Raw genomic sequence first — 18,712 nt, 5'->3', positions numbered from 1 at the left:
ATCTGGGAAGGATTAGATCAGAACATTTTAAGATCACTCATTTTGAGTATGAACCGTCGTTGCCGTGCTGTAATTAACGCAAGGGGTGGAAATACCAATTATTAAATCACTTATCAGCATTCCAGTATTTTGAAAATTGTTTATTTCTCTTCTTTCACATAAGATTCGGTGAAATCCTGATTTTTTCTTCCATTTAATGTGTCTTGTTTCGTTCAAAACCTTCCCGAGAGAACATAAAAAATAAGTTATAAAGTCAATGTAGAGTTAACTTTCATTAAAATTGAGATTTTCAGAATGTGCGTTAATTTTTTTGCGCAGTGTATTTTCCCATATTTTCTGAATGCTAAATTCTTTTGTTCTCTATGTAATCTCTTTCTTTCTGAGTGTACTAAGAGTAATAGTCCGTCTTTCATAGGGATGTACCACAGGAAATATTCAATATAAATTTCAATGGATACTTGATATTGAATATCAAAAAATATTTTCGTTGTGACCATCATAAAACAGAAAAAGACATCATAACTCACCATAACATAGTGCCTCTGCATTTCAGTCTTCTCGCTTGCTAATTTTTCACATTCTAATTTCAACCTGGAAATAAAAAAAATAAAATTAAATTAATATTCCACACTCGGAGTTAATAACTATACATGTGTGATGAAAAGAGATATACGAGAGTAAGCCTTTGATGATAGGTGATTTGATCTGGTGGACCTAATGTGTAGAATAATGAACGCGCATCGTTAATTGCATTATTATCATGAATAATATATGGGACGTGAGTTAATGTGTGGGAATGAAAACATAGACGTGAAATAACCGTGAAGTTTATGTCTAGCATGAATATTGTATAACCAATCTCGTTGGTATGACGCTATAGCTATACACAATGACCACGTAAAGGTTGAAACGTATTTAAGTTTTTTAAATTCTGAGATAAATACTGAAATGGAATTAATTTTTGAAGGATCTTCTATGAACTGATAGCTCATTTCGTTGCAATGACTGTAATTTTCGAATTTTAGCCGATAATAGTCCCAAACGATTAGGTTACACTGAACCGAAAGTGAACAAGAATTCAATGGAATTCATTGTATAGGTGAATTCACTGATCATTTTTCTACCGATTAATAGAAATTCATCAAGCTTGATATTTTAACCAACTATTTGACTTGAAAATGAAGCTCGTGACAAATTATTAGGCCAATTGAAAGTCCCTTGTGTAATGCACAGATGGCGGTGCTAGTAATGGGTGTTTTTTTTCGAGGTTTATAACTTTAAGTTGGCATTACTGTTCAAGATGGAGACCGATTTAACAGCTGTTCATCGTGAATAGACTCCCGACTGAACAACGCTTGCAAAGAGTGCAATTTTATTTCGAAAGTAATGGTTCTGTGCGGAATACGTATCGCGCACTACGTCCATTTTATTTTGTTTAGCGATGAAGCGCACTTCTGGTTGAATGGCTACGTCACCAAACAAAACTGCCGCATTTGGAGTGAGCTAATCCTCAAGTGTATGTCGAAACACCGTTACATCCAGAAAAACTGAATGTTTGGTGCGCTTTATGGGCTGGTGGAATCATTGGTCCGTACTTCTTCAAAAACGATGATGGCCAGAACTTTACAGTCAATGGTGATCGGTATAGAGCCATGATTACTAACTTTTTCATTTCTGAATTGAACAACCATGATGTCCAGGAGCTGTGGTTCCAACAAGACGGCGCAACATGTCACACAGCTCGTGTCACAATCGATTGATTGAAAGACACGTTTGGTGACCGCCTAATTTCACGTTTTGGACCTGTGAATTGGCCTCCAAGATCTTGTGATTTAACACCGCTAGACTACTTTCTGTGGGGCTATGTAAAGTCATTGGTCTATGCGGATAAGCCACAAACCCTTGACCATATGGAAGACAACATTCGCCGTGTTATTGCCGATATACGGCCACAAATGTTGGAAAAAGTCATAGAAAATTGGACGTCCAGATTGGACTACATCCGAGCCAGCCGTGGCGGTAAAAAATTAAAATGTAATGCCACAAGATTATCTTGCGGATAAATAAAATTCATGACAAATCGTACCACCGAGCGTACTACAAAAATGGTATCGAAAAGTTGGAAGATCGCTATAATCGCTGTATCGCCCTCGAAGGCAACTATGTTGAATAATAAAATCGAATTTTACCAATAAAAAGTGTTTTACTATGGTAGACATCAGCCTTTTCAATTGGTCTGTTAGCAATTTCGAATCTGAGAAATTATGAATTAGTCCAAAATTTCGGCACTCAAAGCCTTCGGCCATTAAATAAAAACTTGTTGACACATTCATTTCCTAAAATTATTTTCTGTCTGATTAGTACAAATCACTTGGCAAACATTGAACTTGTCTAAAGCCAATATTTATTCTATGTGATCTATACAATGTGCAATCTAGATCAACAAAGATAAAATCCTCTAATCTCAATAGGTTTTGAGATGGTTGTTATGTTAATGAATATAACATTTTTTATTGAACGATGTTTGTACATACTATTGAATCTGAATTATAAAAGCTATGCAGTTGGAAATGATAAAAATCCGTTTCAAAATAGGTGTAATATTCTTTTAATTCCTCACCTATCAGAAAGAGAATGACATATTCATTTTGTTGAAGTTTTTAATTTTGTGGCATCCAAAACGTTAACTATGAAATTTTACATTTTTTACTCTAACGATTACAGAAGTATAATTGGAAATAATGACCTAGAATTCTAGTGGATATCATTACATAAACAACAACTATTAGATACGCTTATTGTTATTGTGCTGTCAAATTTATAATGGTTCTCAAATGATTACACTAATGAGACTATGTGAAAAAATTTTCAAATTTAATCTGGGAATATTACACTGCTATAGCGTCATCAAATGTTTTTTTTTTCATTCGGTATCCTCGTTCGCTATGAGATTCGTTTTTATAACAGATATTATAAATAAATAGGATTTATTTTGATCGTGGAATTGAGTTATTTCATTGCGTAATTACAGCCCGCGTATTAACAAGATCTGAACAAATTTATATCTACCGAAAAATCGAGATAGACTTTAGGATAAATGAAGGATTCATTTAGAAGTTGAAATTTTCAGACTAGGTTCGCAGATCGAATGCCAATGTTGACTTCGTTAATAGGCATAATTTGAACAGAAATTAGAAGATGATTATCGATAAAAAATGAGGAAAGTTGACAACCACAAAAAGGTTAATAGGAATTTATATCCAAGGATACAATTGGTGTATGAATGAACGAGAGGCCAAATGCTCTTGACAGCACATAATTGCTTTCCCCATTTCGGTTAATTCAATTTTGTTTACAATATTACGTGAGTCGATTAACTGAGTAATCTTTTAAAATTTCTCTCAGTATTCAGAAATAAGCACTGGTTTTGATGGAACAATTTAGCAATTTCAAAGCATTGTTGAAGCGTTATTCTCTACATGATCAAATGACATAACCTATCGAATACAAATGACATAAGAAATGTCAAACAATAACACACAACGCCATTATAACCATTTCAAATTGAATCATTCTTATTGGAAACTCGTTTATTATTAGCATGCAGCTTCGTTGACCTATTTCAGGGACTTTTTCGACACATTGATTCATTATTTAAGAGGGATTACCACCACGTGGTTTATCGTGTATCAGTGAAACTTTGGTATCCATTCATTTCCCCTCTGGCGCTTCTGCGATGACCAAACTTTGTACGATTTACGAAGTTGTACATTCACTTCATCTTCTTTCTTTTTTTTGAAGCAAATAAGTAGAGGGCAGCACTGTACGACGACTTTCACGAAATTATAATTTTACGTCTTTTGTAATGATTTTTGGTGTTTTTTTTTTCATGAATATTTAAAAATATATCAGTGCTTTGTGCAAAGTACATATCATCAATTTCTCCGCGAAAAATGAAGAGTTACCGAAAAAAAAATTTTTTCATTAGTCAATTGATAGTTATTTATGCAACAAGTGCAAAAAGTGAATGTTTATTGCCGACGAGGCAGGTAGGCCGAGTTGGACAACACGTCGAGTGCATAAACAATTTTTGCACGAGTTGCGTACAACATTTTTTCTACGTTCATGCAAAAAGCAAAAAAAAAGATTTATTGAGGTGCGGCACTAGGTGTAGGAAAATGAAAAGCGCAACTTGAATACTTTATTATTAATATCGATTTGCATTGAAACAGGAACTAATACGTTACGAACAATTCAACTCAAACTTTATTTTACCCTCAATGTTGAAAGTGAATGAACAATTATTGCAATTGCAATTTTCAATATGAATATTTCGTAGTGAAGAACTTTTTAAATCCACTTCTTGATTTGTTACTGCTGTAAACGTACTAGTACTTGGTAACTGTACATCGTTATTTTCTTCAGGCTGAAATATTTGTTTGTCATGATGACAGCACGTTGAAGTAGAATGACAGATGAGTGCAATAAAAACTTTATTGCACTAGTACAATAAAGAACTTCTTTCTCCACTAAATATAGTTCAATAAAGTTTTGCTTTTTGCATGAATGTAGAAAAAAATATTTACTTTCTTTCATGTAGATTATTGTTTGAGGAAATTATGTGAAAACCCTATAAATATCGGTGATTTGCAAAAAGATATCTCTTATTTCGTTTTGAACAGAGCAACCACGTGGTGGTTTTCCCTCTTAAGCTGTTTCCGTAATTTTTTTCGATCTATGACTACGCACGTGGAATTCCAGTGAACATAGAAGGACGTAAAACTATAAATTGATCTACTATAACAGATATCCATTATCATCCGATTGAACCAGTTCTTTTGCCTCAACGTCAACCCGTTCGTTCCCGTTTCACCACAATTATTCTATGGCCGGATCGATCACCCATAGAAATACGAGTTCCGCGGCCGCCGTTGATTTAATTAATTACAATACCGTCTGATGGCGCTTTGTAAGGAATTAACCGTGACTGGCAGTTTTGTAGGCGTAACAACTGGTTCTGCACGTACCAGCGTCGGAAGAAAAATCGAATCGGCTAAATCGATTAATTGCCAATGTATCGGGAACTAATTTGTGGTCATTGCCATTTCGGTTTAATTCCTCCTCGGTCCGTTCTTTGAGATTGTAGACGGCTGCGGTTGCGAGGAATGCTAGCTATATGATGCGGTTTGCTTCCTTGGATGAAAACAAAAAACACTTAGAATTTGTCCATAAATAAACGATGGGTTTATTAATTACACTTTCAAAGCAAATATTTTGACAATTAACAAAAAAAAAATCCAATTTTTTATGGTGTAAGTACGAAAAAACCGACTAGTTATTTATTGCTATGAATTTTTCGAAAGAAAAAAATTAAACGCTACTGGGATAATTAACACTAACAATAATTCGTTCAATTTGTGACAAAAAAAAATCATCTCAACGTCACTTCTAGTAATGTTTCAAAGAAATGAAAAATACGGGTTAAGGTATATTATTTTCCTGTATAAGGATGGCGCCTCCTCTGCAAAAAAAAGGTGACAGATTTCTTGTCACAAATTGAAGGAGAAATTCAAAAAAATATATCAAGTTTCGAGAACGGTAAGTAATTTTACCGATGCAAGACAATAGTTTGGAGGATGAGTGCAGCGCCGACTCCAATTATTGTCTGAGATCGGTAGTCCTAAAGAGGGATTACAACCACGTGGTCTTCCTTGTATCAGTTAAACTTTAGTACTCATTCATTTTCCCTCTGGCGCTCCTGCGATGACCAAACATTGTACGGTGTACGAAGTTGTACATCCACTTCATCTTCTTTCTTTTTCGAAGCAAATATGTAGATGGCAGCACTGTACCACGACTTTCACGAAATTATATAATTTGACCTCTTTCGTAATAATTTTTGGTAGAATATTTCAAAAACAGTGATTTGTACATTATACATATCATTGATTAATGATGTATGATTAATGGATCGAGATATTTAGGGTTAAGTTGTTGTTGTTGTTTGAAAAATTGATAAAAACGAATTTCATGTAGTGCTGAAACACTGTATAAATGGGAAAAAATCGTAGAGTAATAAACAGATAGAGGGAGTACACGCAATCTTCACATGTCCCCAACATGGTTGGATTACGTTGTCGGATTGTGATATATTTTCAAATCCTCGATTTTACTATATCGTTATGAATGTATATTATATTGAATGAAATATATTCATTTGAGTGATTCTCGATCAAATATGAATATTTGGAATCCGATATTTTTCCTATTTGTCGAATTCATAATAAGCAGAATATTTATTATTTTCTGTATTTACCTGCTGAAATCCAAGGTTTGGCAACTTTTGCTCTCCTAGTGACATCGGTTGTTTCACGTCGTTTGGCGCGCTTGAAGTTTGTTTTCTGAATTTCTCATATATTAAGGTATTTATTTCAATATATTTTGATTTAATATGAAACTTTGATTCACTATGGGACATAAGAAGTGCGTTCTTTGTGGAGGACTAGCGAGTTGAGAGAATTATCTGATATGTTTATATTTTCGCGCGCTTCATGTCAAAGGACCCCGCACGTTTTATATGGGAAATGGCTTTCGTGAATTTGGCTGAATTTTTGATATGTTGTAGTTCTTGATAAACTGATCAGAAGTGTCCAAAGCCACAAAGCTCAAAAATGGACAGTTTTCGAGATATGGAGCTTTGAAAATGGAATTTTTGCAATTTTCGGGGTTTCTGCTCATCAATCGGGGAGCTCTCATTTCTGGTTGGGATGGAATTTGGATGTTCGGCGGCCAGAACCCGACTGAGAAATGATCTTCCTTGGTTATATTAGGCACCGCCATCGATAATTTTTTATACACTGGCTATGAAATGAGATACAAAATCTAAGATCTTCCATACATCTTTTCATGCCACAAGATGGCGCCAGAATAATTCACATGACCGAGAAACGACATATTGTGAGATTTTTTTTAAGAGAGACCATAATAACTGAATCCTCATATATCTGATGTCCAATAATATCAAATATGTTAGCCAAAATGTTCATAACCAGGCACCGCGAGCTGTATTGGGGGAAAATGAGAAAATCATAATCATATATCCTCAGGGATAACAATTGTGATCACTATTGATGTCATTTACATATGATATGTGATTTGTTCCTCACAAATCTCGATAATCTGACAATGGGGTGCCAAGACATTTTCCTCAGAATGTCTCGAAATTGATGATAGCATCTCACAGACAAACGAATCCGTGGAAATGTCTGCAGTTTTAATACAATATAGTACTATCCGGGTAGAATATAGAAGTCCAAGTGTTGGAAGCTAACTATGAATGGAACTTCCGATATTAACCCACGAATTCTTGAAAATACTATTTTTTTTTAATGAACTTTTTGAACTTCACACATACGAATGAATACTATCTAATAATATGATCGTTGGCATAATGAATCAATCAAAAACAATATAATAATGAGAGTAACATTCATATTATTTTTATATTCACGGAAAGCCATTTCCCATATAAAACGTGCGGGGTCCTTTGATAGTTCATGTTGGGGACAAAATTTGCCTACTGAAAATGAAATATGCTCTCTCTATCTATGTTTATTACTCTGAGGAAAAAACACAGAGCAAGCAAGGTCAACCATCACTAAATATATCTAACCGCATCTCCCAACTCCCCGTCAGAGCCTTCCTCGATTCCCAATTCCCATCTATCGATCACCCGGTCCATCGAAACCGCAGCATCAGAAGGAAGACAGACAGCTCCCCCAACAAATCCGATCGTAATTCCCCGGGCAGCCCAAACAAACCGGATAAAAGAAGAAAAAGACCCCCACGTTCCCGTAACGTAATGAAGAACACAGGAAGACGTTGGAATTCCGATAGCGATCGAAGAAGGCCCCTCTTCGATATTTATTTCTCGGAGAGGCGGCCTTTCGGCACGCCGAGGATCCAATTTAACACCACTTTACGGGAACCGAACTCGCCTTGCGGATTCCAGACGGTAATAATTGCTTTTATACAATTGCTCGCCCTGAAATAATATCTTGAGTTTTTCGTGTATGAGCGGAGATTCCGGAGTAATCGAATTTTCGAAGGGGGGAGATTCGGAAATACGTTGCTGATTCTTTTCGACGTATATTGGTGATGGCAGAATGTTTAAAACGAAAGAACATAGGATAAATCGTATGTTCTTTCCTGGAGTTGAAGCTTTAGTTCCTTCATGAACTAGTTCTCTATTACAGTTCGCTTATGAAATGACGATTATGAAATCGATTTGACTTCAGCTCCTTCGTGAACTAGTTTTCTATAATCACTATAAGATCGATTTAGATCTATTCAATTCCCTAAATAGTTCCCTATTCCAGTTCATTCACTGAGCGATTATAAGATCGTTCCTCCGCGAACTAGTTCTCTATAATAGTTAATGAATCAACTGACCGCTATGAGATTGATTTAGCTTTGATTAATTTGCGAACTAGTTCTCGCTCACAATTCACTTATGAACTGAAGATTATGAAATCGATTCAACTTCAGCTCCATTGTGAACTAGTTGTCTATAATAGCAAACAAATTATCTGACCACTATAAGATCGATTTAGATTTGTTAAAGTCGCGTAAATGGTTCTCTAGTCCAGTTCACTCACGAACTGAGGATTAAAAGATCGAAAAAGCTTTAGTTCCTCCGCGATCTAGTTCTTTATAATACTAATGAACCAACCTACCATTATGAGAAAGATTCAGCTTTAATTAATTCGCGAACCAGTTCTCTCTTACAATTCACTCATGAACTTACGATTATAAGATCGATTTATCTTGTTCCGTTGCGAAATAATTATCTGTAATAGTTGACGAATGAACTGACCTCTATGAGATCGATTTAAATAACTCTAATCTCTATTCGAACTAATTCTCTATTACAGTTCACTGATAAACTGACTTTTATAAGATCGATTCAAATACAGTTCCTTTTAGAACTAGTGCTCTCTTGAAATTGACTTATGAACTGACGATTATAAGATCGCTTCATCTCCCTTCGCGAAATAGTTATTCGTAATATCCTCGGAATTAACTGAACACTATGAGATCGATTTAAATACCTCTAATCTCTAATCAAACTAGTTCTCTATTACAGCACACTTATGAACTGACTATTATAAGATCGATTTAACTACCATTCCGTTGTGAACTAGTTCTCTATAGTATAACAAACGATCTGAGATCGATTAACTTTAATTAATTTGCGAACTAGTTCTCTATTACAGTTCACTCATGAACTGACAATAAGATTTATTCAGCGTCAGTTCTGTCGCGAAATCGTTATCTTCCTAGTTAACGAACGAACTCACAATTTCTAAGATCGATTTAGCTCCAATTTATTCGGCAACTAGTCCTCTATTACAATGCATTCATGAACTGACGACGATTATAAGATATATATCGCATCAAAAGCTTCTCGAAATAGTTCTCTCTTATAGTTAACGAACGAATTGATCACTAGTAGTGAAATTAAGCTTCAATAAAGTCGCGAACTAGTTCTCCATTACAATTCACTTATGAACTGGAGATTATAAGATAGAGAGCTTCAGTTCTTTATAACAGTTAACTAAAGAACTGACCTCTAGGAATCACCTAAAACAAAGTAATTTCCACTAATCTTCATCTGTAATGAATTTCCATCAAGTAAGTACCGAGTGCATTAAATATTGACAAACATTAAACCGATATAGCTTAAATTTATTTACGGATAAGTTTCTTTATTACAATTCATTTACTGACTATTATAAGATAGTTCTCTCCAATAGCTATCGAATTACCTGATCAGTATAAGAGAGATTTAGATTCAATGCCAGATCAATAATATTGCATTTAGGGCGAATATTTTATCGGTGAGTTTAAGCCGAAATCATAGAGTACTTTTCGATAATTAACAGCAAACTACAGACATTTCATGTTTAACGTTTTTATCCCGATTCCGAGAGATATTCAGAAGAGGCTGTAAGCGTTAGGGGATCCCTTGAGACTTCATGTAGGCTTTGTTACTGCGTGTAATTATTGACTCAACACTGAATAGTTCGTAACCAGAAAATTCAATTCTCTGTCCAGGGCTCGAACTTCCCATATTCTGAGGTATGAACGCTATTAACTACCTAACTAAACTGAAAGCTAAAGACAAAAAAAAAATCAGTATTATGGAACCCATTAGGCCAATAAACAACAGAAACCTTATCATAACCTCTAAACCTCCAATTACCTCAACATAATCCACCCTCTTTCGCAAAACCCACCCATAAAATCCAACCATTCATCCTCCCAAAGACAGGGCATCATTACAGGCACCGTTAAGATGTTGAAGGCCATTACCGATAACTATCGAAATCCGCTCTTTCCATTCTGTGTTCCCCGTCACCCCGTCCATGTTTCCGGCGATCGGAAGGGGGGATCACACGTTTGTAGGGTGTTGTTGCCAGACCTCGCTATTCTGGCGGGAATACCACGGTTCTTTATTTGTTGACACGCGCCACGTCACCGTTGAAGAAGGTCGGCACGATTTAATGCCCAAATGGGCTTAATGATTATTGTTCAATTTGGCATTATTGTTGAATGATTTCAATTCCATGATTACGTCATATTCGGGCGGGAAACATTAATATACAATTTTTCACTTCATTCCAATCCCTGGCCAACAAGTTGAGAACGGCGATGTATCGACATTTCGGCGTCTTCTTCAACACATCGCGCTACATCACCAATATTCTCTTCGGTACGCACATTTCTTAGTCTTGGGAATAGTCTCGAATCGAGAAGAATAGAATTAGTGCAAATAACGATCAATACTTGCTTGCTCACTAGGCCGATTAGGTTGACCGTGATATGGACGAAGTGCTTTATGAACTTCGATTCATTTTTTCAAAGTAAATTCCCACATTTCAGAAGCGTTGTTTTGGCGTTAAACAATTCATGATGAATTTCCAAACCATCAGAGTAATAAACATAGATAGAAGGAGCATATGTCATTTTCAGTAAACAAATTTTGTCCCCAACATGAACTATCAAATTTGACATGAAGCGCACGGAAATGAAAACATATCAGTGATACGATATTTCGATCAATTTCACAAACAACGCACTTCTTATGTCCCATAGTGAATCAACGTTTCATGTCAACTCAAAATATATCGAAACAAATACCTAAAAATATCATAAATTCAGAAAACAAACTTCAAGCGCCAAACGACGTGAAACAACCGATGACACTAGGAGAGCAAAAGATGCCAAACCTTGGATTTCAGCAGGTAGATACAGAAAATAATAAATATTCTGCTTATTATAAATTCGACAATTAGGAAAAATATCGGATTCCAAATATTCAAATTTGCATATTTAATCGGGAATCAGTCAAATAAATATATTTCATTCAATATAATATACATTCATAACGATATAGTTAAATTGTGAATTTGAAAATATATCACAATCCGACAACGTAATCTTAGCATGTTGGAGAGATGTAAAAATTGCGTATACTCCCTCTGTGGTTCAAAACGAAGCCAATGAGACTAAGCGGGTAGACATACTAGAGTATCTTCGGGAAATCTGGCAGCTAACGGCTAAATTCACACCGTCAGATAAATCTAGTTAACCAGAGGTGAAAGTACCAGGCCTATTCATGCTATCATCATACATATGTTTATTACTCTATGGCCAAACCTCACTGAATATAAATGTCAACACAGTTCGACATTCTCAACAGTCAAACCATAGACAACAACCATCGAAACTTCTCATGCAGCTAAAACATGTGTTATTTACACAAGGGAATAGAGTCGTTATTCGCTTGAATACTTGATCTTCGACTCGAAAACCATTGAAGCTTTCTGCTCAACCGAGGAGACGTCCAATCGCTATCATAATGAATAGATAGGACGAACAAACGATCCGTCCGCTCTCCACCACTCGGTCCCCGAACAAAGATGGACGAGAGGGGGGAAAAAAACGATAAAAGCGTGTAGAAAAGAGGCCCCTCCGACCGAGGTTCTCCTCCTCCTCCTCCTTCTCTAAGCACGTCGGAACGCAATAAAACCTAATGGAAAACGATCCCGATATAATCTTCTCGTGTGTAAATTAATCTTCTTTTGACAAAGCGAAAATGGCTGCCCCAACTCTTCCGACCGTTCGAGGGTTCCGTGTTCGTGAAGAATGCGTATAATCAATCTTCCGGTCGTAGGAGGTGGGGGTTTGAAGCCTCCCCCCCCAAGAGGGGGACGGGGGGACGAACCGACGTCGAGGAGATATCGGATGTGAGGGGTTGACGGGTGTGAGAATGAGGTTAGAAATGATTGTTGTCGTTGATTTTAGGGTTTCGTAGCAGATTTTCGGAACCACAACGAAATTATTCTAGCCGTTCTATTTTCCACACTTTTATTATGTCCATACCACACCACACTATACAATATAGCCTTTTCAGATTTCATAAATTCTAATATTTTTTCCTTTCTCTCATTTTTCTCTTTCCATTTCTCTTTTTCTTTTCGTTTCTCTTCCTCTTTCCCTGTCATTTTCTCTTCTCCTTTCTCTTTTCTTTTCCTTTTTACTTTCAATTTTTATTTTTTTCTTTTACATCATATGATATTGATTATATATCAGGGCAATTGAAAAGTTCCCGGTCTGATGCACAGATGGCGGTGTTAGTATTAAATTCATATGATTTTTAGTTAGTACCAACCTTCAAACGATACCTGTCAAAATTTGACAACAGCCCGACCATTTGTTTGTGAGATATTGCGTTGTGAGTGTAGCTACTTTTGTTATTTGAAAAAAGATGAAAAAAAAAAGATTTCGGGTGCTGATAAATATTGCTTTTGGAAAGGAAAAAATACAGTTGAAGCAAAATCTTGGCTTGATGAAGAGTTTCCGGGTTCTTCACTAGGAAAATCAACTATCATTAATTGATATGCTAAGTTTAAATGTGGTGAAATGAGCACCGAAGACGGTGAACGCAGTGGACGCCCAAAAGAAGCTGTCTCCGACGAAAAAAATCAAAAAGTTCACAAAATAATTTTGGATTACCGTAAAGTGAAGTTGATCGAGATAGCAGACATTGTGAAGATATAATCTGAACGTGTACATCATATCATTCACGAATATTTGTACATGAGAAAGCTGTGTGCAAAATGGGTGCCGCGCGAGCTCACAATCGATCGAAAGCAACATTGTGTTAATGATTCTGAGCAGTGTTTGAAGCTGTTTAAGTGCAATAAACCTGAATTTTTGCATCGATATGTGACGATGGATGAAACATGGCTGCATCATTTCACTCCGGAGTCCAATCTACAGTCAGCTGAGTGGATTGCACACGATGAACCGAATCCAAAGCGAGAAAAAACACAACAGTCAGCTGGCAAGGTTATGGCATCAGTATTCAGGGATGTGCAAGGTATAATATTCATTGATTACCTCCAAAAGGGCCAGACCATCAACAGCGATTATTATATAGCGTTATTGGATCGTTTAAAGGATGAGATCGTTAAAAACGGCACCATTTGAAGAAAAAAGGTGCTGTTTTATCAAGACAATGCGCCGTGTCGAAAATCAATGAAAACAATTGCATGAATTGAGCTTCGAATTGCTTCTGCATCCACCGTATTCGCCAGATCTCACCCCCAGCGACTTTTTCCTGTCCTCAGACCTCAAAACAATGCTCGCTGGAAATAAAATAAGCGACAATGAAAAAGTAATCGCCGAAACTGTGGCCTATTTTGAAGCGAAAGACAAATCGTACTACAAAAATGGTATCGAAAAGTTGGAAGATCGCTATAATCGCTGTATCGCCCTCGAAGGCAAATTTGTTGAATAATAAAATCGAATTTTCCAAAAAAAATGTGTTTTACTATGGTAGACCGGAAGCTTTTCAATTGACCTTAACTTAAAATATGTATATCACCAATAATAATGATAATATTTTTCTGATGTGCCTCGTCATTTTATACTGTCACTATCCGCCATTGATCTGGCAATTAAACTAGTATTTTATAAAATGAGAGACTCAAAATGTTTCTATTTTGTTACCGAAATGAAAACCAAATAGTTAGCAGGTCCACTAATATCTCAAAATCTGTCACTATACTTGTTGGCAGAAGATAAACAATATTTAGTCACTTCGAATCAGTATTATCTCATTCAACACAAATTGCTATCGGTTTCAAATTTCCTGTAGACACGAGAAAACAATCCTCGTATTTCGGGATTGGTAATCAAAAAACCAGGAAACGGGCCGTCAAATAAAACGTGTTACCACATCTCCCCCGACAACGCAAGGAATTCAACATAACCTAAATCATTTCCAATTATATTGAACTCGGAAAGATTAGATCTAGAAACACAACCATTTCATTTACTCTATCACGCTTCAAGCTGGCGTTTTATGTTCCTTTTTATTGTCGGCATCTTACCACAACCGTCCGTCTGTCTATTTTTATTTCTGTTGCTTTGTGGGATCGTTTCAACGTCTGATGGCGGCAAGATAGTACTCGGAGGCAGGTAACATTATACAGGCCGGTCGCTCGCGCTTATTTTAGTCTTTTTTTCTGGTTGCTGGATAGCAATAGCCAGGATGAAATAATATATTATAAAGTATCAAGAACGGTAAGCATATTTTCCCGATTGAAGACGAAAGCTTAATGGTGTTCAATATTTATCAATGTTTCTGACTAGGTTCTTCAGTGCAGATTCATTTCTATTCTATGCGAACATCGCTTGGTCGATTCTTTCAATTTTTGGAAGAAATCTACGTATGGCAGTTTTTAATAAACTCATTGATTTTTCCACAAAACAATATGATAGTTTTTGTTTTGTTCCACTCTGAAAATAGAAAAATTTTTCAATCGTATCTCCAGATGTATTGACTTTTACCCTCGCTTTTACCAGTTTCGAGTTTGCATCATGAAGTTATTTTCGATAAAATGTTTAATTTTAGCTTACGAGCCAAATTCTAGTCATTTGCGGGAGGTTTTAATTTTCTGCTTTTATATGAAGAAATATGTGGCTGAGGCTCATCGAAAGCTCTTAAATAAAGAACGAGCCGAGAGTAGTTTCAACGGTTCAAGAACGGTGATTTTGACGTCGAATACCAGCATAGCGATGGAAGAGAAAAAGTTTTCAAAGATGCAGAATTGGAGGCATTACTTGATCAAACGCAATAAGAATTGGTAGAATCATTGGGAGTGACGCAACAAGCCATTTTAAAACGACTGAAACTCATGGGAATGATTCAGAAACAAGGAAATTGGGTGCCGTACGAGTTGAAGCCGAGAAATGTTGAACGGCGTTTGTTTGCTTGTGAACAGCTCCTTGCACGGCAAAGACGGGAGAGATTTCTGCATCGCATTGTGACTGGAGACGAAAAATGGGTTCATTACGATAATCACAACCTCAGAAAATCATGGTGATATCCCGGCCATGCTTCCACGTCGACGGCCAAACCGAATATTCACGATTCCAAGGTCATGCTCAGTATTTGGTGGGAAGAGCTCGGCGTAGTGTATTATTAATTGTTCAAACCGACTGAAACAATCACTGGCGATCGTTATCGAACGCAATGCGTTTGAGCCGAGCATTGAAAGACAATGCGGCTGCAATAAAACGCGAGACATAATCAAGTGATTTCACAACATGATAATGCTCGATAATGCGAAAGACGTACTACCCGCTGTATTCTCCAGACGTTGCTTCCTCGGACTATCACTTGTTTATATCAATGGCACACGGTCTAGCTGAACAGCACTTCCGGACTTATGAAGAAGTAAAAATTGGATCGATTCTTGAATCACTTCAAAAGATGACCAGTTTTTTCAACGCGGGATTCATACACTGCCCAAAAGATGGGAAAAAGTTGTAGCCAGCGATGGACAATACTTTGAATCATAAATGTATAACCAGTTTTCTACAATAAAGCCTCGAATTTCGGAAAAAAATGGCGGAAGCAAAGTTGTACGCCTATGTAGGAATTAGGCATATTTTTTCAATAGCTTTTTAACATGTAACTTTCAGTTGAGACACCTTGCATTTTTGACAACTTTGCTAGAAACTAACACCGAGTTCGTAATCGGATCTAAAGGTGACCACGGACCTTCAGGCCTAACCGTACGATAAATCTGGGTAAATCCCCCGACACGCACATCTACAGTAATCAGACGCCCATCAACACTCCGTCGTAGTTCTAGCACCTAACCCTTCGCAAATTCGAGTAATCTCCCCTCTAGAATCTGCGTTCCCACTTCGGAGCAGTGCTTTAGCGCTCACCACAGATTACGGATATCATAGATGGGACACTCCCCTACCTAAAGTAGAATCATTTGAAATTAACTCCCCCTGGTGGATGGGCCAAGAACAAACTCGACAAACGCGGGAAATTTGAAGTGACTGGTTTTCCTATACTTGTTTTGAATTTATTAACGAAATATTAAGCAATCCAAATGGAGTTTGGTGCTATGATGACCAAAAACCATTTGAATTTTTTTATAAATAACTGGTATAATATGTGATGATATTACATTTTGTGCAAATAAAAGTCGATAGTAGAATAAACATATAATTTATTAGCAGTAAACAAAAATAAAAAAATCAACAAAAAATAAACAATATATGTATAAATAAATCAACATTGAAATAATAAAGGAGCATCAACATTAAATAAATAAATTAGTTCAAACAATAAAAGAATAAATTAGTTTCAACAATAATAAAATTACTTTCAACAAAAATGAATAACATGAATAAATTAATTTGAATAAATGAATGAATAAATATATAAATAAATATAAAATTGAATAAATAAATCATTTCTTTTTTCTCTTTGTATCAAAGATCCTTTTTGCCCCTATTTTTATAGGATCAATAAATTCTTCACTAGGGGAAGTTAGAAGGAACTTGGAAAATTTTGTGTCGGTACCACTCATAATTTCGTTTACCTGCTTGCACCACCAGTGCAAGGAACACCTTATTATTGTCTCACATACTTTTTCCCCCAACATATGTTCATTACAATTTAAAATTTTGAAGTCCAAATATTTCATTAGAAACGATTTTAAATAGAGGGAAATGTTTTTTTTTTCACAAATTCGCGGAATAATATAGAAAAGGTAATTTAGAGAATGCCGAAATAAAAATGATACACATTGCCCAGGTTTTGTCAACTTACCGTGTTTATACTGCCTTACCTGAATAAAATCCATGTCCCCCAATTCTTCACTGTTAAAGGTTAAATTTTTTTTACACTTATCACATTGTTTGATCAATTTATCTTTAAATAAAATTTTACAAATGAATCCACACATATAAACTAAAGTACATCTACTAAATTTTGATTTTTGTTCAAGGACTATTAATTTCGGAATAACTATATTTAAATCTTCAAGCACAACATTTTGAGGTAAAGGAAATTTTGATAAAACAAATGATTTTAGATTATCCAAACAATGTGATGTTAAATCCTCTTCACAGTTGGAACCTACAGAATGGGAGGACATGAAGTTATTCAAAGTAAGGCATTTGAAAGAGGACATAAACTGGCCAATATTTGGATTAGTGTTCCTTACACCATGCCCTCGGATATAACTGAAAAAATTTTCAAGGCAATCTTGATTGAAAGCACCAGTCAAGATATACTTGAAATTTTTTTCAGTTAACAACCTCCTCTTAAGGTAAACGAAAGCTTTTAAAGTCCAAATAAAATTTTTTATGGTAGGTACCACCACATTTTTTTGTTTTTTTTCATCATAGAAATACATGTTTTCAAAAATTTTTATTGATTTTTTCCAAAATATTTCATGTTCCGATTTTGTGGTTATTGGTTCCTTCAAAAACTTACCCTGTGTATTTCGAATCTTTGATACATTGAGAGAATCAATCAGTGCATACAGTACCTACAAAAAATCAAATGTTCATCAGAATTCAAAAACCAACAAACTAGAAACATACTACATCCTATAACTATTACTGAAATATATACTATGTAACGCCTAATTCTTAGTATCGTTTAAACCAGAATATACTACAGCTCCATTGGACAGTACACATGGAACAAAAATTTAAGGGGTTTAAATATGAATAAAATTGAGTAATTCGATAAAATTACCTGGAATACTGATTGTAGGTATGGCATTGCAAGTAAGACCACGATGGCTTCCTGGAAGATGATATTTTTTATCAAAATGTGAATGGCACACAAAATAACCTTCATAAATTCGATGCCTACTGAATTGTTGCCAATATCTTGGTTGGATCATTTGGAGCCAGTTATTGAATTAATCCAAATTACTCTGAGGGAAATGATTTCTTGTACTTGTCTCATCGGTACATCCTTGTACACAACATTTCTTTAGTCTAGGCATTCTGATAAAATAATATATGCATTATTTATTTAATTGAAACTTGTTAGATTGAAGCACTTACCTCGAAATTTGGAAGTATATTTTTTTCTTCAAATGAATTTCTACGGCGTACGAGAATTGTACTTAGTTGAACAACTTCAATGACAAACGTCCATTTTCAGCTTCTAGGTTAAAATAATATTGCAAGAGCAAACCAAACGTAAACAAATGACTTGCAGCGGTTCCAAGCGCGTGGGCCAAGAACTAAAACTTAATTTCGGGTGGGGGAAGGCGAGTGTTCTATCTATGTTATCCGTAATCTGTGGCGCTCA

At 35.8% G+C, this 18,712-nt stretch overlaps 2 protein-coding genes across 9 annotated transcripts in view; both read right to left on the bottom strand.

Annotated features, from left to right (window-relative positions):
- Positions 1 to 18,712, bottom strand: part of LOC123687769 (protein groucho) — a 140,274-nt gene that overhangs the window by 45,682 nt on the left and 75,880 nt on the right. For all 7 annotated transcript variants that reach the window (XM_045627062.1, XM_045627064.1, XM_045627067.1 and 4 more), the window contains one exon: positions 528 to 591. In XM_045627062.1, the coding sequence (XP_045483018.1) occupies positions 528 to 591 (64 nt within the window). The remainder of the gene's footprint in view (positions 1 to 527; positions 592 to 18,712) is intronic.
- LOC123687845 lies at positions 16,799 to 18,703 on the bottom strand. 2 transcript variants are annotated; one of them, XM_045627069.1, is made up of 4 exons: positions 18,463 to 18,703; positions 18,266 to 18,402; positions 18,146 to 18,196; positions 16,799 to 17,933 (listed from the first exon to the last, which is right to left on the bottom strand). In XM_045627069.1, exons 3-4 carry the CDS (start codon positions 18,170 to 18,172, stop codon positions 16,848 to 16,850), a joined length of 1,113 nt encoding a protein of 370 aa, XP_045483025.1. In that variant the 5' UTR covers positions 18,173 to 18,196; positions 18,266 to 18,402; positions 18,463 to 18,703; the 3' UTR covers positions 16,799 to 16,847. The 2 variants fall into 2 exon arrangements, with proteins under 2 accessions (XP_045483025.1, XP_045483024.1); XM_045627068.1 differs by having other exon boundaries at positions 18,146 to 18,402; positions 18,463 to 18,702.

This window comes from Harmonia axyridis, chromosome 1 (genome assembly GCF_914767665.1).
Source record: "Harmonia axyridis chromosome 1, icHarAxyr1.1, whole genome shotgun sequence".
NCBI lineage: Eukaryota > Metazoa > Arthropoda > Insecta > Coleoptera > Coccinellidae > Harmonia > Harmonia axyridis.
Note: the sequence above shows the minus strand (reverse complement) of the source record. Positions and strands in the feature narration are given on the sequence as shown.

Bases quoted from the DNA above. Each gene is read 5' to 3' on its own strand.
- LOC123687845 (XM_045627068.1), bottom strand. From the start codon at position 18,250: ATGAAGGTTATTTTGTGTGCCATTCACATTTTGATAAAAAATATCATC. The intron at 17,934-18,145 runs GTAATTTTATCG...GATTTTTTGTAG, and splicing joins ACCTACAATCAGTATTCCAG to GTACTGTATGCACTGATTGA.